The 24,489-nt window shown below is 44.0% G+C and overlaps 1 protein-coding gene across 7 annotated transcripts in view; it reads left to right on the top strand.

Annotated features, from left to right (window-relative positions):
* The window catches only part of NIBAN1 (niban apoptosis regulator 1), a 201,147-nt gene extending 177,043 nt beyond the window's left edge, over positions 1-24,104 (top strand). For all 7 annotated transcript variants that reach the window (XM_054693409.1, XM_054693410.1, XM_054693413.1 and 4 more), the window contains 8 exons: positions 2,326-2,430; positions 2,728-2,890; positions 3,660-3,847; positions 6,348-6,509; positions 8,402-8,512; positions 10,258-10,365; positions 16,643-16,754; positions 19,313-24,104. In XM_054693409.1, the coding sequence (XP_054549384.1) occupies positions 2,326-2,430; positions 2,728-2,890; positions 3,660-3,847; positions 6,348-6,509; positions 8,402-8,512; positions 10,258-10,365; positions 16,643-16,754; positions 19,313-20,433 (2,070 nt within the window). In that variant the 3' untranslated portion in view covers positions 20,434-24,104. The remainder of the gene's footprint in view (positions 1-2,325; positions 2,431-2,727; positions 2,891-3,659; positions 3,848-6,347; positions 6,510-8,401; positions 8,513-10,257; positions 10,366-16,642; positions 16,755-19,312) is intronic.
* The last annotated feature ends 385 nt before the right edge of the window (positions 24,105-24,489 follow it).

The raw sequence follows: 24,489 nt of genomic DNA, 5'->3' as shown, positions 1-24,489 counted from the left end.
GAAAAGACTCAAAGCGATAAGCCCCCACCTGAATGGAACATTCTTTCTCTTTGACCTTGGTATAACAGTTTCATCTTTCCAACCCCCTTGCATGACTGCGTTCAGGGTGAAAGTAGTCTCTGCAAAAGAGACTACAATTACTAGCATCCTGGAGTTTAACACTTTCAATTAAGGTAACACTTCTCCTTGATTTTAAGTTCTGGAGTCTATCTCCTTACCCTCTTCGGTTCCTCCCCCCCGCCCCCCATGCTTGTTACATTCTTAGGCAAGTATGTTCCTAAGAGAACTTACTCCCCTGAGCATGATGAGGCTCAGTGGCTTAGTAATTACCTACTTAAATCTAAGTGTTGGACCTGCTTATTTCCATGGAGTTTGCACATGTCAAGTTCACCTTAAACTCCTTCAAAATGCTGGCACACTGCTTGGCTGCACTCCCCCCAGAGAATGGTTAAGAAAAGTAAAAAAAAAAAAATCCTTACCCATGAATTACCAAAACTAGAGGAGATTCCATCCCCATAATAATTTTTGTCACACCCCGAGTTCCACCTCCCAGATGGCAGGAGCCCCACTCCCTGCACACAGCTCAGGTGGCCTTTCTCCCAGGAACCCACAGGCACAGAGGCTGGCTGGCTCTCCCACCCACTTGCACCCTGGAGTTGTTCCTGTTCAGCTCAGCTAAAGTGTTGCACCAGCCCTAGGGAAAGGCAAAATCTAGTTAACTCATGAATATTTTCACTAGCCAAGGTTGACCAGTGTCCTCAGAGAAAAGCGTTCTTAATTCCCAAAGCTTAATATGAATTTTTACAAGGTCAATTATTTTGGACAAATATTACTTAATTGCAGAAAACGGAGGTCAAATGATTCTCTACTTTTCTGTCTGCCTCCATTCCCAAAATGACTCTTGTTCTTTTGTAAATCTTGGTCTGTAGCCTGAAACTGAATGCGGAACTGTGAACCCCAGAAAATTTATAGTAAAAGTGAATCTGAACAAAGCTGCCCTAGTTGGAGCATGGGGGAGGGGAGGAGAGGCCAGAATTTTGTGGAGGAACTTAACGAGCTGCAGACGTATAGAACACTGCTCATATTCAAGAGAAACTTTTAATTAGGCCAAGCAAAATTTCAGGAGAGATTTGGGAATGATCCTTTTTTAAACACTCTGAAAACTTTAGTTCACTACTCCTCCCATATTCTGCTCATCCCACACAGGTCCAGTTGTTCCAAAGTATTTGTTACTCCCTTTTTTTCCTAAATTTAAAGAGGTGAAGATAGGGTTTGGGGACAGTGGGGAGATACCTAGATCCTGGGGGAGTGAGAGGAGTGAGGGACACAAACAAGGACTCCAGCCACCAAAACCAAGCCTGACTCCTTCACAGTGTGGCAGAGAATGCCCTTACCCACAGTTGAAATCTCCTACAATTCTCTTATCCCAAAGGCACTAGGTTCTTCTAGTTTGAATAAGAGAAATTTGACTTTGAGTGAAAACATGTCAGCAGATGTTACTGTTCCTTGCAGATCTTTTTTTTTTTCCTTTTTTATTTAAGATTCATTTATTTATTTATTTATTTATTTACTTATTTATTTATTTATACAAAAACAGGGGTACAGGCCAGGTGCACGGGAGGGTGAGAGAATTCACCAGAGACAGAGCTGGGAATAGAACAGGCTTACTGATGAAATACACTGCTGAGGGGAGCAGCGGGTGAGACAGGAGAGGTCTGCTGCACCATGTGGGACCCTCGCTGGCTGGCCGGCCATCGAACTGGTGCTGTAGACACTGCGGACAGCTTCACAGCACGGCACTCAACTGCCTGTGCCACCAGGGGAGGCCCTCTTTTTTTTTCTTTAAAGATTTATTTATTTTTATTCAAGAACTGGGGTATAGATCAGAGGCACGGGAAAGTGAGAGGCTTTACCAGAGACAGAGAGGGGAGTAGAGCAGGCAGATGGACCGAAATACACTGGTGAGGGGAGCAGCAGGCGAGACAGGAGAGGTCTGCTGTGCCATGTGGGTAGCTCCCTGGCCAGCCAAGAATTGAACCCACGCCTCAGAGGCTGCGAACAGCTTCACAGTGCTGCGCTCAACACACTGCATCCCTGGGGAGGCCCATCCTTGCAGATCTTTAAGAACACCTACTCTAAGTTTGTCATAGTTGGATTTTCTGTGGCCTCAGGCCAGGGTGAAACTATTAACCTAGCAGATTTCATGGGGCCTGGGACAGCCTGAGGTAGCCAGGAGAGGCCACTCCCCCGGAACCCCTTCAGCTGGCCTGACCTCAGCCATCACCATCTCAGGCCAGCCAACCTGGACCTCTGTTCTGCTTGCAGATCCTGAGTAGCCTGGTCATGGAGGAACTCCTGCCAACCCTCCAGACAGACCTGCTGCCCAAAATGAAGGGAAAGAAGAATGACAGGAAGAGGGCCTGGTTCAGTGTGAGTGGTGATTTTGCCTTGCAACCCTGCCACTCGAAACGAAAATTCCCTTCTCTTTATAGGGCAGTGTTGTGTTTAAATAATTCCTTCCCTGGGTGGAGAACTGCCAACCATTGAGTCTGTTCATTCTCACTTACACGAGAACTAATCCAAACAGACTCCAACTTTGAAAGAAAAATTGGAAATATGTACATTTCGTTTGTGCAGTGAGAGTCTGCAATTAACCTGCTCCCTCTGTGTGACGCTGGTGAACGCTTACCTGGGACAAAGCTCTCAGCTAAGTGTTGTGTGTTGCAGCTCCTGGAGGAGGCCTACAACATGGTCCATCATCAGGTTTCAGAAGGATTAAGTGCCTTGAAGGAGGAATGCAGAGCTCTGACGAAGGGCCTGGAAGGAACTGTTCGTTCAGACATGGATCAGATTGTGAACTCGAAGAACTTTTTAATTGGAAAAATCAAAGGTCAGTGGAGATAATCCATATCCTTACTAACAAAATAAACTGTATGTAGTGGCTCTACCACGTAGTTGGTTTTGTGGTTTCAGAGAATTAAAATAAGGGAATTGGGAAGAGGCAATAACAATTGTAATAAGAGCCTGCTAGAGGCACTACTGAGGACCTGGACCTCCCCGTGGAAACTTCAATGACACCAGGTGGAGGAATTAACATGTCACAAAACCATACTCAACATGACAGTGTCTTTGCATCCTTGAAAACAGTAGAGCATCCACGCCTGGGATGTAAAATGCATCCAGTCCATAGGAAAGACCCATAGCCCACAGTTCAGGAGCCCGTGTGGCTCCCAGGGCATCAGGCAACAGTGTCCTCCTAGGGAAGAGGGGAACTGAATGTTAATGAACTCTTCGAGAATTCAAATTGAATAAATTGTGGTTTTACAAGTCAAACTATGCATATGTCGTGATAGTAAATAGGTGGGTCTCCAGGATTTTCTTTTTTATATTAGGAATTTTCTTTTTTATATGTTCATAGGGGCCAGCAGGGGAAAACTTGGAGAGGGGAGAGATTCCGCTGATCTAATTCTCAGAGGTTTGCTGGTTTCCATTCTGGCACTTGCAACACAGGGTTCACGGGACTGGTCTGGCCAGGCTATTTGAGGTTGCCGTGACTGTTAAATGATGCTGTGGGGTGATGTCCAGCCCTGGCCTTACTCCAGGGCCTCCGAATGCAATTTTGCTCCAAGTCCCATTTTTCTGGTTCTTTCCTACTTCAGCGATGGTGGCCCAACCAGCAGACAAAATCTGTGCCGAGAATGTGCAGCCATTCTTGACGTCCATTCTGGAGGAGCTCATGGGACCAGTGAGCTCTGGGTTCAGTGAAGTACGCTCACTCTTTGAAAAAGAAGTGGATGAACTTAGCCAGAACTTTCAAGCCACCAAAGACAATATCCAGCTAAAGGAGGTAGGCTGCAAAGCCAAGATGCTGAGTGAGGACATTCTCCCAGAGCTGGCTTTTCCATAAGGATGCGTCTGCTTTCCTCTCTCCCTCCCTTCCTGCTCACTTGAAAAAGCAGGCTATTTAATTTTGCCACTTGAAAACCATTAATTGGGCCTCCCCGGTGGCGCAGTGGTTGAGCGCTGGGTTGCGAAGCTGCCCGCAGCCTCTGCGACGCCAGTTCGATCCCCGGCTGCTCCCCGGCCACCAGAGGAGGGTCCCACATGGCGCGCAGACCTCTCCTGCCGCCCGCTGCTCCCCTCAGCAGTGTGCTTAGGTCCTTCTGCCTGCTCTGCTCCCCACTCTGGCTCTGGTGAATTCTCTCACCCTCCCGCGCTTCTGGCTGTACCCAGTGCATGTATAAACAAAACAAACAAACAAACAAACAAATAAATAATAAAACATGCCTCTATAATAAAAAAAAAAAAGAAAACTTAAAAAAAAAAGAAAACCATTAATATTGGAAATCAGGTGAATGAATGAAAGAAAAGCCAGATGAATATATATATATGCATAAAGTCCAAATGAATCACCATCACCCATACCCACCCAACCTAGTCCACCCCCAACTCTGAGGCCACCTCTACTTCCAACTCCCTGAAATAACTAAATACTTTAATATTAATATGTTTTCACATACTCTTTCCTTATTCATGCAAATATATCAGCATATATCTCATTTATGCATAATTTGCTTGTTTTCAAAAAATACAGATTCAGGGGCCTCCCTGGTGGTGCAGGTGGTTGAGCACAGCGCTGTGAAGCTGTCCACAGCCTCTGCAGTGCAGTTGGATCCCCACCAACCACAGAGATACTCACATGGCAGGGCAGACCTCTCCTTTCTTGTGCCCTGCTCCCCTCAGCAGTGTATTTCAGTCAGTCTTTCTGTTCTGTTCTCCGCTCTGTCTCGGGTGAATCCTCTCACCCTCCCGCACATCTGGCCTGTACCCCGGTTCTTGTATAAAAATAAATAAATCTTAAAAAAAAAATACAGACTCATGATAAAGACCAGTGTTTCTCAAAGCATGGTCTCTGAACCAGATTGTCATCAATACCTTGTGGTTCAAAGAAGATTCTCAGGTCCCACCATGATCTTATGAATCCAAAATTCTGGGGTTCGGGCCACAGTATGATTTGATAAGACCTCCAGAGAATTTCATGCTCCTTAGACTTCAAGAGTCACTGACAAATACTGCCCAGTGGTTTGGCCTTGCGCTTGATATATTATGATGGACATCCCCAGAAGTCAGTGCATGAAAACAAATGCCTCTGTTTCTTTTCCTTTCTTATTACTTTATATTTACACATACATGCCATTGCACCCAAACAAGATCATTTTGCAAATGTTTTGGCGGTTTATTTATTTTCTTGGATCATTGTTCATATTTATAAGCAATCTTTGATTTCTCCTCTCAGGTGTTGTCCCATAGTTTTCCCACCACCACAGCACTCTGCTTCATCACCACGGTCCCTTGTGCTCTTCCCTCTCCTGTTTTGACTCCCCCCTTCCCCCTCCCCTGCTGTATGCCCCTGCTTGATATTTTTTTCTTTTTCTTGAAGTTTTGTTTTGAGAGACCCCAGTTTTTTAATTAATTAATTTATGTATACAAGAACCGGGATACAGGCCAGATACGCGGGAGGGTGAGAGGATTCACCAGAGACAGAGCGGGGAAGAGAACAGGCAGACTGATGAAACACACTGCTGAGGGGAGCAGCGGGCGAGACAGGAGAGGTCTGCAATGCCATGTGGGACCCTTGCCGGCCGGCAGGGATTGAACCGGCTCTGCAGAGGCTGCAGACAGCTTCACAGCGTGGTGCTCAGCCACCCACGCCACCAGGGGAGGCCCTGAGAGACCACAGTTTTTAAAACCGGATACCTTTCCCAGGTTAGGCCTCTACTTATCACCCTCCTGAAAATCCACTAGCACTGCAGAGAGCCAAGAGTAGAGGGGAGCTCTGTGGATCCTGTCTGAGCCTGAGAGAACTGTAGGCATTCTGACTTCACTCCCAGAATCCAGGAGTCCAGGAGGAATTTGAATCTCCTCACCATGATACTTTTGGGGAAAGGATGCCACTCACAAAAGAAGGTTTGGGAGGCTCCTGGGCCCTGTAACAATTCCATGCGCCCAGGAGCCTAGCATTCCTGAGCTCTAAACTTGGGAGCTCGGAGACCACCAAGAGCTTACAAAGACTGCAACCCCTTGGATGCACCCCTGAGTTCTCCCGTTGTCCAGTTAGTTCTACCAGTTCTGCTCTGTCCTAGCAATAGAGGCACCCAGGGACCCACTGAAGGAAGAAAATCAGATAATGGAAGTTTCAGGATCTGAGAAGTGAGAGCTAGTAACAAACATTTGATTGTTCATCATCTATGCAATGTGTAATAATATTGAATGTACCATGTAAATGTCTGATATGTACCATGTAAATGTCTGAAGGTGCTTAATTTTTTTCCATCGCCAAAATGCAGCATCTAGACCAGCTTAAGAATCTTCCACTGGATTCCGTGAAGATGGAACCTGGTTATATCAAAGTCGACCAGCTCCAAGAACGCTTGCAGGATCTCAGGAGCCGCTTCAGATTCCCCCACGTGGACCTGGTGGCCCAGAGGACACAGAACTACATGCAAGAGGTGGGAACAGCAGGGGTGTATGAGGACAGGAGGAAGCGGGGGACAGTGAGAGGTGGGTGTTGGGGCAGCCCAAGAATGAGGCCTATTTTTTTTTTTATCATCATGTCGAGTGAGGATAAATCTTGTCCTTCCAGCTGGCTTCCTCTTTTTTCCACGTTGATGAACATCGCAGAGAAGAAATATCTCAGGGAGTTAAAGTGACATTAATGGATAATCACTTGGTTTGTCACATCAGTGCTTTTAATTTGGGCTGCACATTAGAATCATCTGAGGAGTGTTTGAGAAATACTTATGCCTCAGCCCCACTCCCTTGATTCTGATTTTTCAAAATAATTTTACCAAGACTTCTCCACTCCCATTCTCACTGCTTCTAAAGTGCAGCCAGAATTGTGTACCGCCAGCTTCAATGAATTTCCCAACCTACTTAAGAGTAGATCAGTCAGTCAGTCAGTCAGTCAGTCATATCTTCCGTTTGGATTTCTTGAGTCTACATTGTAGGTGTGTTCTTTCCCCCTGTGGAACTTTTCCTCCAGCAACAGGAAGGAGTAGCTACTGTCTCCACATGACAGTGCTTTCTCACTGAAGAAAGGGTGTGAGCCCTGTTGCTGAAGAGCACGATTCTATTATGCAGATCTGCTGGGGACTTTGCTGTGGGCTGGGCTCTGTGCAGCTCCCACTTCAGGGAGATGATGGGGAGACAGAGTCTTAAATCAGCTCACAATGGTGTCTGGGGCACTGAGGAAAGGCCTGCTGGAGACTTGCAGTCTCAGGCTTGGGGGAAGAAAGGAATATTTTCTTTCTTAAAATGTATAGGCAGGGCTAAGTGATACATCTTATTATCTAATATCTGAGTTGCGAAGCATTAAAAACTGACAAGGGGGCCTCCCCGGTGGCGCAGCGGTTGAGCGCTGGGTTGCGAAGCTGCCCGCAGCCTCTGCAGCGCAGGTTTGATCCCCGGCTGCTCCCCGGCCACTGGAGGAGGGTCCCACATGGCGCGCAGACCTCTCCTGCCGCCCGCTGCTCCCCTCAGCAGTGTACTTCGGTCCTTCTGCCTGCTCTGCTCCCCGCTCTGGCTCTGGTGAATTCTCTCACCCTCCCACGCTTCTGACTGTACCCAGTGCATGTATAAATAAATAAATAAATAGATAAATAAATAAATAAATCTTAAAAAAAAAAACTGACAAGGAACAAAATTAGGCAACAGTTAACAGAAACCCTTTTGATAATGGTGGTCCCTGGTGAAACTCATATCAAGAGAGGAGAATAAGAAATCTGATGTTAAAAAATATCTGGCCTCTTCCATTTCCATTCCCTCACCTCAGAGGTATCAGCAGGGTCTCCTAAGGCCCTGAGACTGCCTGCCTCCCACCCAGTCTGGTCCCCAAACAAGAGAAGTATGGTGAGAGTGGAAAGAGGAGAGAGTTTGCTGCAGAGTGGTTTACCTTCACCTAAAAGGGGTGGTAAAGCAGCCAAAAAATAACTGGAGAAGGTTCTTACCTCAGCTCCCTAAGCCTTGGCTGCAGGTACCAGAGAATGAAGGAAGAGCAGGACCACCGTGGGGCTAATGGGATTTGCAGCTCTGAGTCTGTGTTTTCAGTTCAGGGTGGAAGGAGAAGTGATGTGAAGACAAGACACAAACATGCACACACCCCTCCATCCACAGGTGTGCATGCGCTTATCCTAGCCTCTGGCTGATCCCACGGCCGCATCTCCTCATTTCACACACAGTCCAGGCAGTGGGATGAAGACCTGTTCCCTGGGCCACCCCCAATTAGTGCCCTAGGAGACTCCTCTCAATGGCCATCCCCTCCCTCTCTCAGGCCACTTATGCAGACCCCAGTGCAGCCCCTTTCCCCTGACTGCATCTGTTTCTGTGTTGCCTTGATTTCTAGCTGATGGGGAATGCAGTCTTCACTTTTGAGCAGTTGCTTTCCCCACACCTCCAAGGAGAGGCTTCCAAAACTGCAGCTGCCATTGAGAAGGTGAAGCTCCGAGTCTTAAAGGTAAAATCGTCCTTTCATTTGTGGGAAGCCTGCATCAAGAATGTGACCTCTGTTTCTTTTATAAAGTGGAAATTATCAAGCCCTTTCTTTCACTCCCGCCCCCTTTTCCCTCCCATCTTTCCCCTCTTTTCTTCCCAAGTGCAGCAGTGCCCAGTTAGACTTTCATGCCTGTTCTGCCATCTAGTGGCTACTTCGGGGACTACCAGGCCTCTGCATCTGACCTTCAGCTGGAAGGGAATGTCTGGCTGGCTTCCTGTCTTAGCAGTTGGATTTGGTATTTCCTGGCTGCCCACTGGAAGCAAAGCGTTATAATGATTATTGCATGGGACATAGAAATAGGCAAGGCACGCCTATTTAAAACTCATTTAAGTTAAGCCAACATAAATTTCATGGCCAAGGAAAAGATACTTGCCATATAAAATTGCTTTCAGTTTGCTCCGTACATAAGTATATATGGAAATGGCTGTAATAATAAAAGCTTGCACCGATATTATATGTCATTAGAACTTTTTGTTTTAACCTATCCTGTTTCATTTGCCCTTCATAAAAACTTGTGAGATATTTAGAAATTGGACTCATTGTAGAGATGAGGAAACTGACTAAGAGCTAATGTGATGAATGGAAACTCAACAGGCTAGTCAAGATTGGAGCTAAAGCAACACTTAAACTTAGTACACTGATATTTTACAACCTTCTACTCCCCTAAAGAACCTTGGAGCAGAAGATCAAGTCCCTCAGAGCTAGCAGGGGTCCCCGAATTGCAGACCTAGTCCTGCTGCTCTCAGCAAGTAGAAAACTCCAGCAACCAAACAATTGAGCTTAAAAGAAATACCATAGAAACACAAATAATTGTGATAATAATGAACTTGCAAGTGAGAAAAAAAAAGATAGTGTTAATACCACTTCCTGTGTCAGGGCACTTACTCTCAGATAGTCCATTTCTTCTTCAGACACTTAACTGCAAGGCCATGCTTCCTATGTTAAGCCTAAGCTCTTGCTCGTTCTGTCTCTTTGTTCATGTCCTTCTTTCATGTGATACCCTTTGGTGGTTTGAATAGAGCTCTAATTTTTTCCCAAGTTACACGCTCCAGGATAAATCCTTCATCTCTCGAACCACTCTATGCCTGGCCTGACTATTCTCGCACAGCCTGTGACAAGGAGCTTCCAGTTTTTCTGTGATCTCCTTCAAGTGACATCTAAAACCAAATCCTGGTCCCTAGGGTTGGATATCCCATGTGTAACAGAGTGAATCATCACCTTTCTTGTTCTGGGTACTAAAAACTCTGATTAAAGGCCACAATGGAAGGCAACTATGAGCCAGGCTTGTTTTTCTCTTGGGAAAAATCACTATAAACCATTTGTCCTGCTTTGGGGATGTGGAGTGAAAGAGGGAGATGATCATGGTCCTGCCTGGGACAAGGGTGATGAAACGCATACTCACGACCCACTTCTACCCACACTACACCCCACTTCTACAGTGCAGGGGGCTGCTCTGTTTTGTCTTGCCTCAGTTTCCTTATCTGTTTGAGGAGATTGTAAGATGGGTCATTATCAGTCAGAACCTCTACCTAGAGTGTAAGCATTGCATAGAGAGATTTCTGAGACCTTGAAAACACCACAGAGTCCTCAGAAATTGGGCAAAGGGGGAAGGGAGAGGATGTGAATGACTGAGTTTTTTGTTTAAGCCAAAGTTAACAGATTGCAATGTTGCTATTTAGCATATGTTTCTGTCTCTGTATTGACAGCAATATGATTATGACAGCAGCACCATCCGGAAGAGAATATTTCAAGAGGCGCTGGTTCAGATCACACTTCCCACCATGCAGAAGGCACTGGCGGCCACATGCAAACCAGTAAGGGGATGGGCGACTCCATGGTCCTGCTCTGATTGCTTGTGAAGTCCAAGTAAATTCTTTTGCCATGATGCGCTTGCAAATAGTACACCAGACCAGGGAGAGGTCCCCAGCTTTTTATGGCAAATGGTCAGATAGTAAATATTTTAGGCTTCATGCACCATACTATTTGGGTTGAAGCTACTCAAATCTGCTGTCAGAGCACAGAAGCAGCCAGACAATACAAAAACAAACGAACATGTCTGTGTTCCCATAGAACTTTACCAAAACAAGCCGCTGGCCAGATTTGCCAGCCCTGGACCAGACATGATCTCAAAGGGTAATGATCTGAGTTTGAGCCAAACTAAGGGGTGTGGTAGAGTATACTGTGTAAGCCTCATTTAGTCTGACTCATGGGGCCAACAGGTGCTCTGAGACTTGCCCACCACACCCAGGTAAAGACTGTAAGTGACATGATTACAGAAGGGTATTGATTTTGTTAAATCCAGCAACATTTCTTTAGTGATCAATGTCAATGAAACCACTTAAAGCTACAATGAACACTAAGCAACTAGGGAGGGCAGGATTATGAAGGCATGAGAGTGTCAGGGCCCAGTGGATGGGTAGATGCAGGCTCTGCAGGCTTGGGGATGCCTAGGGCCCAGACTTGCTTTTTCCAGGTATCAGCTCTATGCCTTGCACAAGTCACTTTTCCTCTCTAGATTTCATCTTCTAGAAAATGGAGATAATGCTCAGAGTATCTTTGAGACTTAGAAGACTAGAATGATCTATGAACATTTTGATGGTTGCTAGCCATATGCAAGGCACTGTGGTCACCACTTTGTATGAATTGTCTCAGTGATGAATTGTCTTATGACAACACTTGGAGGGCGTATCTCCTCATTGTGCAAATGGAAAAACCTCAGGGCTTAAGTAACAGCCCAAAGTCACAGAGCTGGGAAGCACCAACCTTGAACCCAGCACCCGCTCACTGGTGGTGTGGAATGCATTCAGGAATATCTCAGGGAGTTAAAGTGACATTAATGGATAATTAATTGGTTTTTCACATCAGTGCTTTTAATTTGGGCTGCACATTAGAGTCATCTGGGGAGCATTTGAGAAATACTGACTCAGCCCTACTCCCATGATCCTGATTTTTTAAAATAATTTTACCAAGACTTCCCTACTCCCATTCTCACTGCTTCTAAAGTGTAGCCAGGTTTGTGAACTGCTGGCTTCAACTGTCGTGTACCACAACCATCCCTACTTTTCCATTTCAGAAGTGACCTGTGAGCCTGCACATTTGCAGGCCTCTCTGTCAATAATAAAGAACGTTTTCAGATTTAAAAAGGACTTTTTGGCAGCAAAGAGAGAGTCTCCAAACACTGGAACATTTAAAATCTTTGCATGAGTTATTTGGCCACAGAAATGTCTTTGGGCATTTTAATATTCTCTAAGTGATGGGCTGTTTATTTTTTTCCAAAGTCTCATCAGTATATCTAGTTACCTGCCTGGAATTTATTTGGGGGGTTGTATTTCTTTCATAGAGAAGTATTCGATCCCCGCAGGGGAGCAAAGAATCTGTCTCTGTGATTGTCCCTTGGCCTTGTATGGATGGAGAAGCTCAGCCACCAGGGGATGGCTCAGCCCACCTCTGGACATGTCTGGGCTCAGACATTCTGCTTAACATGTTTTCCTTTTTCAGTCTCAAAAGCTGTTTGGGGGCCTTCGAGCCACCTCCTCTCAGAAGAGGGGAAGGGTAAGGAAAGCCACCACTCTTGTCTGCTCCCCTCTTTCCAAAAATCAGCAGAGTTGATCCCCATCTGTAAGAAACTTTTTTTTTTTAAGATTTATTTATTTTATTTATACAAGCACTGGGTACAGTCAGAAGCGTGGGAGGGTGAGAGAATTCACCAGAGCCAGAGGGGAGAGCAGAGCAGCCAGACTGATGAAGTACACTGCTGAGGGGAGCAGCGGGCGGCAGGAGAGGTCTGCGCGCCATGTGGGACCCTTGCCCGGTGACCGGGGATTGAACCGGTGCTGCAGAGGCTGCGGGCAGCTTTGCAACCCAGCACTCAACCGCTGCGCCACTGGGGAGGCCCTGTAAGAAACTTTTGAGATTTGAATTCAAGGGAGAATGGTTTCAGAAGAAACTATGTCCCAGAGCTTTCAGGAATGAAGGCTATTGAGCATTAGAGATTTTTAAAACTCCGAATTTCCAGAACAGATGAATTAGAACTGATGAATTAGGGAATTATTTGCTTCAGAGAAGAATATTTTATTTTATTAAGTGTGTTTTCCTTGGTTAAGTCACTTCCTAGGTCTGTGGTCCTCAATCCAAGAACACATTAGAATTGCCTGGGAAGCTTTAGAAAAATTCTGATTCCCCACAAGCCACCCTCAGGGATTCAAATTTAATTGGTCCAGGTCCAGGGAATTAAACTTCTGTGACAGTTCGATCAATTCAATATAGAAAACCTGTTTTGTAAATGGATTAAAGAACTAGACATAAGACCTGAAACCATAAAATACATAGAAGGAAATATAGGCGAAACACTACGTGATTTGCATATCAAAGACATCTTTACAGACACATCACCCAAAGCAGTGATAGTGAAGGCAAAGATAAACAGCTGGGACTACATCAAATGAAAGAGCTTCTGCACAGCAAAAGAGACAATAACAAAAACAAAGAGAAACCCCACCAACTGGGAGAACATTTTTGCACCCAACACTAATGATAAAGGACTGATCACAAAAATCTGCAAAGAGCTGATGAGACTCAGCAACAACAAAGAAAATAACCCAGTCAAAAAATGGGCAGAAGAGTAAAAAGAAACTTCTCTGAAGAGGAAATGCAAATGGCCAACAGACATATGAAAAAATGTTCAACATCACTTGTAATCAGGGAAATGCAAATCAAAACTACCATGAGATACCATCTTACACCAGTGAGAATGGCACATATTAAAAAAACTAGCAACAACAAATGTTGGCGAGGTTGTGGAGAAAAAGGAACTCTTTTACACTGTTGGTGGGAGTGCAAACTGGTCCAACCACTATGGAGAGCTGTGTGGAGATTTCTGGACCTACTAAACATAGAGCTTCCATATGATCCAGCAATTCCACTCCTAGGTATTTACCCAAAGGACACAGAAACATTAATTCCAAAGAGAACCTGCACCCCTATGTTTATAGCAGCACTGTTTACAATAGCTAAGCTTTGGAAACAACCCAGATGCCCAAAAATAGATGACTGGATCAAGAAGATGTGGTACATATACACCATGGAATATTACTCAGCATTCAAAAAAGATAAACACATGCAATTTGCAGCAACATGGATGGCGTTGGAAGGGATCATGCTCAGCGAAATAAGCCAAAAAGAAAAAGAAAAATACCGGATGGGCTCACTCATAGCAGGAATCTAGAAAACTTAAATAAGGGACCAGGAAAATGAATAACTATAAGAAAGTGAAAATCAAAATCAACAAAAAACTATGAACCAGAGACACTTTTTGGGGGGTGGAGGCCGGGAGGGGAGGGATTGGGGTCAGAATGGGGCATTTGCAATTGTGTGGGGGAATATGAAAATAAAATTTATTATTAAAAAAAAATAAAAATAAAATTAAAGTCCTTTTTATTATTTAAAAAAATAAATAAATAAATAAAACTAATAGAATATGAGAAGTAATGGGCTTCACCTCCACTGGCAAGTAGGTAGGAAACAGTTGTGCCTCACTCTCTTACTCTTCATCAGGAAATACTCATGTTAAACTTCCAGCTGAGTAAAAAAATACACTTTTACTTTTTGAAACTACTTCTTGTTCTTTTGTATTATTCTTTTTGTATTGCATCAAGTATTATTCTAATGTATGGTCTCATATTTAGAAACTTCTCCTAAATAAATATTGTTTCAGCTACCAAAAAAAAAAAAAAAAAAAAGAAAACCTGTTTTGTACAGTTAGCCATGTCACAATGGTATAAATGCTCCTAGACACCATTCTTTTCAAGAGAAATAGTTAGCTGGTTGAAATGGTGAGAGTCTACTCTTTGTTTATTCAGCAAACATGTATGAAATATGTATCAGATCTGGAATTTATTTTGTGGGTTGTATTTTCAGGCCAGTGTCCCTGCCATCTTGGCTTCACAGCCCAGGACAGAAGACAGTGCACACTGTTCACTGTCAACTGAGCCCAGTGGTGCGAATGGGGAGGAACTGGCTAGAGCTCCGGGGAGAGGTGTATCAGCTCTGCTTGTGGGGTCTTCCCAGAGTCCTTTACATCTGGTCCTGAGAGGTGAAAAGAAACTAGGGGAACAGGAGTGGGATACCACATAGGGGTTCAAAGGGTATTGAGGGCAGGAGCATGTTCTCCTCATTCTGCAGAGGAAGAGAGCTGCACAGACAAAGTACTGACATGGTTTTCCCAGAGGGCCACAGCTACTCCAGGGTAGTGTCCAATCTGTGTGTCAGTTCAGTCTCACAGACCCTCTTGGGGTCATGGAAGCTCATGTCTCTTCAATCCTTTGGCCTTGCTTTAGCGGGGGTAAAGACGGACCCCAGGAATGCCTGCTATGATTTGGTCCTGGGTGACAAACTCCCCACATGCCAGCACTGAGAGTTGTCTGAATGTGGTGACTTCTGATCACCTGCTGTAAATCCAATTCCTGTAGGCAAAAGACACCAAATCCCACTGCTAAGTCACTGGTTCTCTGAGAGCCAAACAACCAGGTGCAAGGATTACTGATTTTATCACTAGGATATAATTTGGTACTTTTGGATCCATGCTCTATCCTCATGCTTCTAATAAGCAAGCCATTTGGAAAAGCAGGAAGGGTGCAAGGATTTTGAATCACACCTGCCTTTCAAAGAAAGAGTCAGGGAGCACCAAGATCAGCTAGAAGGAAAGAGAAGAATGTTCCTGAAAAGACTAAAAGTTCTCCATATCAGAAAAAGTGTTCTATTCTTTTTTTTAATTTAACTAAATATTTTTTATCGAAGAACATTGCATCATAACATTTATATGACTCAGATACACGATGTTTAAGTCAGAACTTGTATATACCACATTAAGTTCACCACTACAATCTAATTCCATTCCTCACCACACAGTTGAACACTCTTACCCGATTGAATAGTTGAGCATACATCAACTCTAGGCCCAACAATCTCACTGGCCATCAGATAAGTACTTATCCCTTTGGAAGGTATAGACTAGAAAGTATGTGTGTGTGATGAAAATATTCTCTGTCTTGATCTGGATCATGGTTACATGGGTATGTTGATATACTTAGCCATTGAGCTGCAGTTTTTAAATGTGTTCATTATACCGTGTATACCTTGGTAGCGTACTATTGACATTTAAAGAAAAAGAAACCACAATCAGATTTCATCCCACACTAGTTAGAATGCTGATTATGGAAATATCAAGAAATAATAAGTATTGGTGAGGATATGAAGAAAAAGGAACGTTGTGCACTGTTGGCAGGGAAGTAAACTAGTACAGTCACTAGTGGAAACAGTATAGTAGTTCCTCAAAAAATTAAAATAACCATATTATCCATTAAATCGCATTTCTGGGTGTTTACACAAAGAATATGAAAACACAATTCAAGAATATATATTCACCCACACGCTGCAATGTTATTTACAATAGCCAAGATATGGAAAAATCCAAGTGTCCAACAATGAAATAATGAAGAGGTGTTAGATACACACTGGAATACTTCTCAGCCATAAAAAGATGAAATTTTGCCATTTTCAACAAGGATGGACCTTGAAGAGATTATGCCAATGTAATGAATCAGAAGAAAAAAGACAAATATCATATGATTTCACTCATTTGTGGACTAAAAAGGAAAAAAAAGCAAATGAATAAACAAAGCAAAACCAAAAACACATGCTTAGATTCTGACAACGGAATGGTAGTTACTAGAAAGGGAGGAAGGAACAGGTAGGGTGGTTGGTGGTAGTAACTGGACATTTAGTGTAATACATATGGTTGCTGATGTGAGGAGCTGTATGCCTGAGATCTATGCAGTGTTGCAAACTGTTACTTCAAAAAAGGAAGACAGGAATGGGGGTAGGGCCCCAGATCCACTAATAGGGCCTTGAAATGATTGCAGTCTCTGGTGTCTGTGCCCTCAAAGTGCATGCATAGATTGTGCCCAGTGTAGGGAATGGTGTCTGGGAGAGGGAAGGGAGAGACTGATGACTGAGAGTCTCACACTCCAAGGACAGTCTCAAATAGACCTCTCATGTCTGGTTCACTTTATCTTCTTATCTCTCACTCTCCAGGAGCTTCAGAAATATGAGCAGTTCATCTTTGCTGACCACACCAACATGATCCATGTTGAAAATGTCTATGAAGAGATTTTATATCAGATCCTCCTGGATGAAACCCTGAAAGGTAAGCAGGGTTTACCTGGGGCTGGAAAGAACTTTAGACTCTAGAAGGGAGCACCTGGGAGATGGAACCAGAAGCCCAGCTCTGTTTTCTCAGCCTTTTGAAGGGGGAGGTTAATTGACAGCAGGGTGCTGTGGAGCTGGGAGGAAGGCAAGGACCAGAAAGGGAGACTGAGCGGCCTGTCTTGGCAGTGCCACACTGTCCCAGAGCTAGACGTTAGTTCTCTCTCACTACAGGTGAGAGCTCTGTGAGATGGGAATTGTAAGCTTTTTTTTTTTCAGATGAGAAAACTGAGGCTTTAGAGATTCAACCTAGCGTGTCTCCTGAATAGCTCTTCAGATAGAGTAAAGGGCTCTTTCCAGCCACAGGCTCCTGAACCTCTGAGAGTCCAGTGAGGTGACTTCAGGACAGGGCTGGGCTGTCCCTCTCAGTACACTCCCACCTGCTCCCAGCTGGGCACAGACATAGGAGGGGGTACAGCAGTACTGTTGGCCTTGTCCTCTGTCCTGTGGATCAGACCTGTTGAGGACAGGAGTACAGACAAGAAGCCTGGAAAGAAATGTGCTGGAGAGCATCCTCCATCCCCAATCTGTAGCCCTAAAACATACCTGGTTCCTCCCTGGAAGGTGTTGAATATGACAGAACCCCTCCAAATTGACTATGTGCAAGGCCTGGCCACATAATCACCTGGGCTCAATGAAATAAGGAATTTACACTTAGGTCAGCAGGATGTCCCCATAAAGGAAGGCTCAGTGAAGGTTACTGCCTGCTGAGTGCAGCACCTCTGAGGGAATTTGTAAATGACTCCCTTCCTTCAGGCACTTTACTGCTTTTTGTGCAAAAGTTGCCACCGTGGACTGATTTTGTTAGGACACTATGCTGCTAGTCACTGGAAATGATTATGATGAAAGCTTGGAGTAGAAAAATTAGGGATGGAGGTTTTTCACAAAATGCAGAGGTAGGGATAGGGATGATTGACAGTTGTTAAACCAGCCATGGAAGTTTCCAGGAATCTGAGGTGCAGTCAGAAAGGATTCTGTGTTATAGAAAACCAACCCAACCTGACCCCAAAGTGATAAAATTCCTCAAAGGAATGAATCACCCCAAAGCAAACTGTATAAGAACATCCCTTGCTCTAGCAAAATGCAGCTGTCTGCCCACCTGTGCCTATGCAGGCACATTTCCCCCCCCCCCCCTCCGCCTTTCTCTTTTTTCTAATAAACCTTTAAAATGCAACCTTTGCCTGTTTGTATCTATGCAAATGTCTTCTTCCTTAATAAATTTGCTATGTGCTGCCGAAAAGGAAACTGGGCTGAAATCTTTCTCAGAGGGTCCTATGCACCCCACTCGCTGAACCCCATCAATTTCACCAAATACATAGGTCTGAGCTATTCAAGGTGCATGGCATCCCCTGGGCTGTGTGGTTGGAGCAGAGGCTCCTGGGCAACAATGTCAGCTGTTATTCTGACTGTTGCCAGAACTGCTCTTCTGAGGCCCTGGGACTGAGCTGGTTGTGCATAGGTCCTCATTTTGGACCCCACAGCGCAACACTCCACGTGCTCTGTGCTGAGTTCCAGCTACACATTGTCCTGTGAGAAAAGCAGAGAGCAGCAAGCCCTGCCCTTGACTGGGCAGTGCCTCAGTTGGGGCAGGCAAGGCTGGAACCACATGCACCAGCAGCTGATGAGATGCACTGGGGCTTCCATATGATGTGGGCCACAAGGAGTGCGAGCGGCTGGAACACAAAGGCCTATTGTATTCATCTTTGGATTCCACAAATCCAGATTTTTTGGTTTAATAAAAATAGAGTGTTTTATTATTTTTTTAAAGTTAGTCATATAGAAGAAATAAAGAAATGAATGAACTAAATAAAACAAAATCTTTTAGACTATAAGATCTATTAGTAGGGACCAGAAGGGAAAGTTGGGTAAATCAGATAAAGAGGCGAATCATACAGTGAAGGATAGAATTGGAGGAGTTTCAGTGGTGAATTTCATGTAATATAAACACATGTTGATTTATAATGACACTCACCTGAAACTTAAGGTTATAATGCAATGTTGCTTTAATAATTAATGTAAAGGAAAAAAAGCTATATAAAAAGATGGGTTGTTTTTTGTATTTTTTACAACAATAAAGCATCATTTCTTAAATTTAAAACTACAGTTTTTTTTAACTAAAGTAACATTGCATTATAACATTATTTGTTTCAAGTGTTCATCATTTGAAATCAACATCTGTATAGACAGCATTAAGTTCACTGCTAAGAGGTCAACTGGGTCCTGTAGCAGATGCCCAGGCAATGTTTGTTGTTTCAATAAATGAATGAGTGAAGAAATAAATGGATGAACAGTGCAGTGATCCAGAGTCTGGAAAGAGTTTTTGGCTTTGACTGTCAGGAAGGGTTCCCTGGATAGGGTGACATCACCTAGAACTTGAGATTGAGAAATGTAGAGAGCCAGAAAAACTGAGCAGGAAATTTGGCTTCTGGATAAAACTGGAAAATCCATGTTGGCCAGGGCACTGTGCTAATATCATAACTTTTCTTCTGTATCTTACAGTGATAAAGGAAGCTGCCACCCTCAAGAAGCACAACTTATTTGAAGACAACATGGCCTTGCCCTGTGAAAGTGTGTTGAGCTTAGCCGATCTAAAAACCCCTGCAGGCTCAAACCAGGCCAGCCCTGTGCGGAAAGCCTCGGCCATTTTGCATGAGGGTCCAAACGATGAGACCCCAAATAATGAAGTATTCCAGGAGTCAGTGGAGAAGCAGGCAGGGGGCCTTGGTCAGCTGGCCAAAGGAGAAAGTCCTTCTCTCACTATGACCAGTCCTCCCTCCGGTGGAGATGGGCAGGTGATTATTTCAAGTGTGGATGACCATCTTGTGACTCCTGTGACTGAAGAGGACATGGTGGGAACGGCAGGCACACACTTGGCAGAGCTGGAGTTTGGAGAGACTCCTGAGGGCGAAGACCTCACCCACCTAAAGCCAGAATCTGTATCTCCTTCAGGTTCCTTAAAGGAGCTCAGAAGCCTGCTGACAGTGCCCATTGAGGTACCAGTAGAGTCTGTCCATCTCGACATGGGAAAAGATACAAATGAGGAGACCCTGGCTCCTCCAGAAATTGAAAAAGAAGAGGAGACAACCCATGTGTACACAGAGGTCAATCAGGCAGCTGCCACCAGTCAGGACAACTGTGAAGAAAGTCAAGTCAGCAAGAGGGAGGCCCATTCTTCCCTAGGAGAGGCTCAGGCTGGTGGGGCAGAGTTGGGGGGGTTTCCAGGGGCTCCGCCAGCCAGTGGAGGGCCTACCAAGGGTGCCGGCAGCCCAGCCAGACCAGAGGAGCAGGCTGAGGCTGAAGTGCCTGCAGAGAGGGATCTCCCAGGGAGGGCTTGCACTCTGGAGGCCCATTCTGTGGAGGGAGAGACCCTGCCCCAGGAAGATTGTGCCTTCAGTCCTGCCCCCATCGGCTCCCAGGAGAGCCAGGTTTCCATAGAACAAGAAGAGGTGGGAGGGCAAAGCAGCACCGCCCAGGCTCCTGCCAGCTTGGATGCAGAGATGCAGGCTGCCCCTGTCCATGTTTATGAGTGTCAGTGGGTGGTCGAGAATGCTCCAGACCTCGATATCCTAGGCTCACAGAATGAGGAGAGTACCCCAGAGCCACCACCTTCCGAGGAGTGAATATGACAATTTCGCAAAAGTATTTCTTTGAACAAATTCAGCCAAAGGGTTATAGTAATAGGTACACTTAAGGGTTGCATGCGAATTGTTAAAAAATTTTTAATTAATTCCTTAATCTGTATGATGAAACCAGATGAAACAGGCTATGCAGAATGAAGCAAACCTTGGTGGAACTGAACGGTTCTATTGTGAATTGTTGCTTTAGCATGTTAATAGGAATTTCATGGTGGTGGAGTGTTGGGGTGAGAGGAAGCTGAGTAGGGTGTTGACACAAACACTGAAAACAGGAGGAGTTCAGCCTCCAACACTCTTTGCACATTTTCTCCCAATGCACTTTAACGCTTTTTAATTTTTTCTAAGAATGCATATGCAAATCCAGCTTCACAACCTATTATGCCAACTTCACTGTCACTTAAGGGCTCAGCATCTGTCCACAGTTGGGCTGCAAGAAAACAGGGATGATGTGAACACAACACTCTTGCCTCATACAGCCCACGGAGCCTGAGAGATCTCCAGGGATGCTGGGCTGAATCGGAGGAAGGTTGTGGTCTGTGTTGCTGTCTGGGCCTGTCACTAATTCTGCTGTCAATTTCTGGTTCATTAATCTTGTTGATTCTTATTAATTAATCACCTTTTCTGGAAATTAAGAGGAAGCAAGACATTTCCTTGGCATGTTTAAGCCTGAAAGCATTCCAAATTAGCCTCAGACCATGCCGAGAAAGCGCTTAGCTAAATTACTGAGCTTAAAACCTACCAATCAACAAATATTATTGAACAGTTACTCTATACCACATACTATAGCAGGCATAGTAACAAAAATAAGAAAATATACAGGGTTTTGTGTAGTGTAAATTAAAGAACCCAAGGGAATTATATCTAGAAGGAAAAAATATGCTACTTTTCAAAGCATGACAGCTTTCTATTTTCCTATTCAAATAGTCCTGCTTCATTCCCAGAAGGGAATAAATGAATCATAAATAAGAAATGAAGGAGGGAATTAGGGAGGGAGGAAGGGAGAGAAAGAGAGGGCAGGAAAGCGAGCCAAAGTATGTATTATCAAGTTCCAAAGATCTTACCAAGAGTAGAAAGCATTTGTTAATTCATTCAGCAAGTTACCTGAGGTCCCTTACCTCCCCAGAGCTTGAGATATTGTGGTGAAAGAAGATTGTTTCTTTCATTTTAATGGTAATAAACACAAATCCATCTTCTAAATGGATCATGACCCTTAACTCTTCCTGTTAAAGCTGGAATGGACTTGTAAAAGATGAAAAAGATAGGTTCTGTAATCTTCAGAAAAATTCCAGATGATTTTCTCAAAGCTTCAGTCCCAGGAACTACATCTTGAAATTTCCTTCTACAAATTTTAATATTAGTTCCCAACATATTATCCTAAGAGCTTGTTTGTATTATTAGCAACAAATAAGTTTGTATTCATTCTGTACATATTTGTACAGTGTGTTTAACCATTTAGCCAGGAATCTGAATATCTCCCTTTATACTTCCCCATGAAGAATTTCTTGGATTTCTAGGTTGTAAAGGATGAAAAAAATCATTATCAGTATACTCTCATATTGAATTGTTTTAAATTTTCTTAGTGCATTTAAATCCTCATGTCTGTGAGGGATCTGGTTATAGGTAAAAAGGTAGATTCCACATCTTCCTCTCCCCTCCCTGTGTGAGCAAACACATACCCAGTGTCTTTGCACTTAGCACAGATTACTGAAATTATGTTTACTTCCCGTCTCTCCCTGGGGCTCCTCTCTTCAAAGACAGAAACCAGGGTTTAGTCATGTGTTTCCTGCTTGAAACATAGAGCCTTGAATAATGGCTCTCTGCCTCCTCAAGTCTCTTCAACGTCTCTAATGCCAACACAGGAATTAGCTCCTGCCAGGCAGGGCAGGAAAGGAGAGAACTGAACTTCTGCCTTACTGCTCTGCTGGGGCTCTTTGGACTTTCTGCCCTTGGGGAGTCATTCCTTAAATCAGGTCCAAAGTCCAAAGGGTGGATGGCCAGGTGATCAGATGCTGCCCAGTAAGGCCAGCAGCCAAGAAGCCGTGTCCAGCCCACAAGGTTGCCTTGGGGGAAAGCCTGACAAAGGAGGTCCCAGCCCAGGCTGACCCCACTCATGACTTCCCCACTTCCTTCCTGTGCTAACTTTAGGGCTTCTTGCACCCTTTGGAAAATGAAGAGATTCTGCTAAACCTAAGAGAGTACATTTCGTTGCTCTAATACTCTGTATTAGATGGATAAACATCAGTGCCCTCCCTTTATCCATCCCGTAGGCCAGAGAAGATGGTACAACGTGGAAGGATGCACTCAAGAACACAGTCAAAGAATATTCCTATAAATATTTCAGAAAAGACAAGTTCACAAGACTAAACAGGAAGATTATCTTCCATTTGAAGCTGGAACAGGAAATTAAAATGCATTAAAAATATTCTGTATTCATTTGAACACATTGAGTGGAACAACTTCATATTCTTTGGATTTTGTCTTGATTTTAATACAGGCTTGTATTTGGTGCTCCAGTGGTTTCCAGGTTGCATGAAGGAGGTTGTGAATTAAATGAACAGCATGAAAAGATTTTGACCACTGCTCTGGACACCCCTCCTGTGGGCAAACCCATTAGAAAAGTATAAAACTTCAAGATGTGGTTTTTCCCAAAACACCAGGACTTTAATTATGTTGCTGTTGACCTTTCACCAAGAAAGAATATTTCCTTGAAAAAAAAACTTGTCATTTTCTCCTTGTAGCTGAGAAAGGAAAGAGTAGTGCCTTGATTTATGCAGAATAAACTCTTCAAGAAATGTGCTGTGCAGATCACAAGGATAAGCTTCCAATTTATCCAAAAGCTTTCTAAAGTGGCTGTCAAGGACTGTAGGCCTTAAGGCTTTCTGTTCTACAATCTTAAGGCCTTCTCTTCTATAACGCTGATTCATAGGACTGGTTTTGTAGCCCTCCAGATTGGAGTTGTGATTTCAAAGGACTTCACAATTCTTCTAGCCAAAAGGGATTCTAATTCCTTCTAAAGTGTCAAATCATATGCTACCCAGCAATTTTAATCTGGGGGAGGGCAGGCCATCACTGACAGAAACAATAAGACAGTTGCACTAGGTAAAACAGTTAGCTTTGTGTGCCTTCTTACTTGACCTTTAATGAATGGGATTGGGATTTGCCTCTTAAGTCTGCAACTTCATGAAGAAAACCATACACTGTGCATTGGTTTTACCAGTCATGCTGTAAAGCAGATAAAGCCGAAACACTTTGTAACCACATATTTACTTTGCAAGTGCCTATATTCCAATAAAATGTTCATCCTTGAAGAGCTTTCCAGATGTCATATATATTTGGAATGGGGCTGGGTTTATCTTTTAAGTAAATGTCATGCTTGAGGTAGATGGAACAGCCCTCACTCCTATGGGATTACGGCGCTTTTAACTTTCTATTATCAGGAAAGAATCCGCAGGGAAGTCACTTCATGTCAGATGTCCTTATACTTTGGAAATATACCTGCTTATTTCTCTAGGAATTGGATTATGCCCTTAATACATTACTTGACATCACTGAATTGCTGTTCAACCTTATATTAATTTTCAGTGGGTAGCGTTGGGTGAAACATTCATTCTATAATTATAAGTAAAATAATATTTACTCACCAATATTGACTTGATTGCTCATTCACCCAACAAATAACGATTGTGTCACTACTACACAGAGACATTCCAGTGGCTTCTGGAGAAATAGGTAAACTTGGTAGATATGAGTACTTCATCCTCTAACTTGAATTCTTAGGGTTCACATGACCAGGGAGAGCCGAGAGTAGGTTTCTGCTTCCTCACTTGCCATAAAGCTTGCTTATAATCCCGGCTTTCATGCTACTTAAACCAACAACTTCAGTCGGGAGAGGAAGAAATTCGATAAATCACTTCCAGGAGTGAGGGGCATATGTGGTGTGGTGCAAACTTCACCTCTCCCTCACTTCCTTCCAGACAAGACTTTCAGTGTACAAGAACCACCCCCAGAGGAGCTCCTCCAGAACTTCTATTTAGGGCCAAT

This window comes from Talpa occidentalis, unplaced genomic scaffold (assembly GCF_014898055.3).
Source record: "Talpa occidentalis isolate TD23 unplaced genomic scaffold, MPIMG_talOcc4v2.1 talOcc4.12, whole genome shotgun sequence".
NCBI lineage: Eukaryota > Metazoa > Chordata > Mammalia > Eulipotyphla > Talpidae > Talpa > Talpa occidentalis.
The sequence above is the reverse complement of the archived record's forward strand: the minus strand, read 5'-3'. Positions and strand labels throughout refer to the sequence as shown.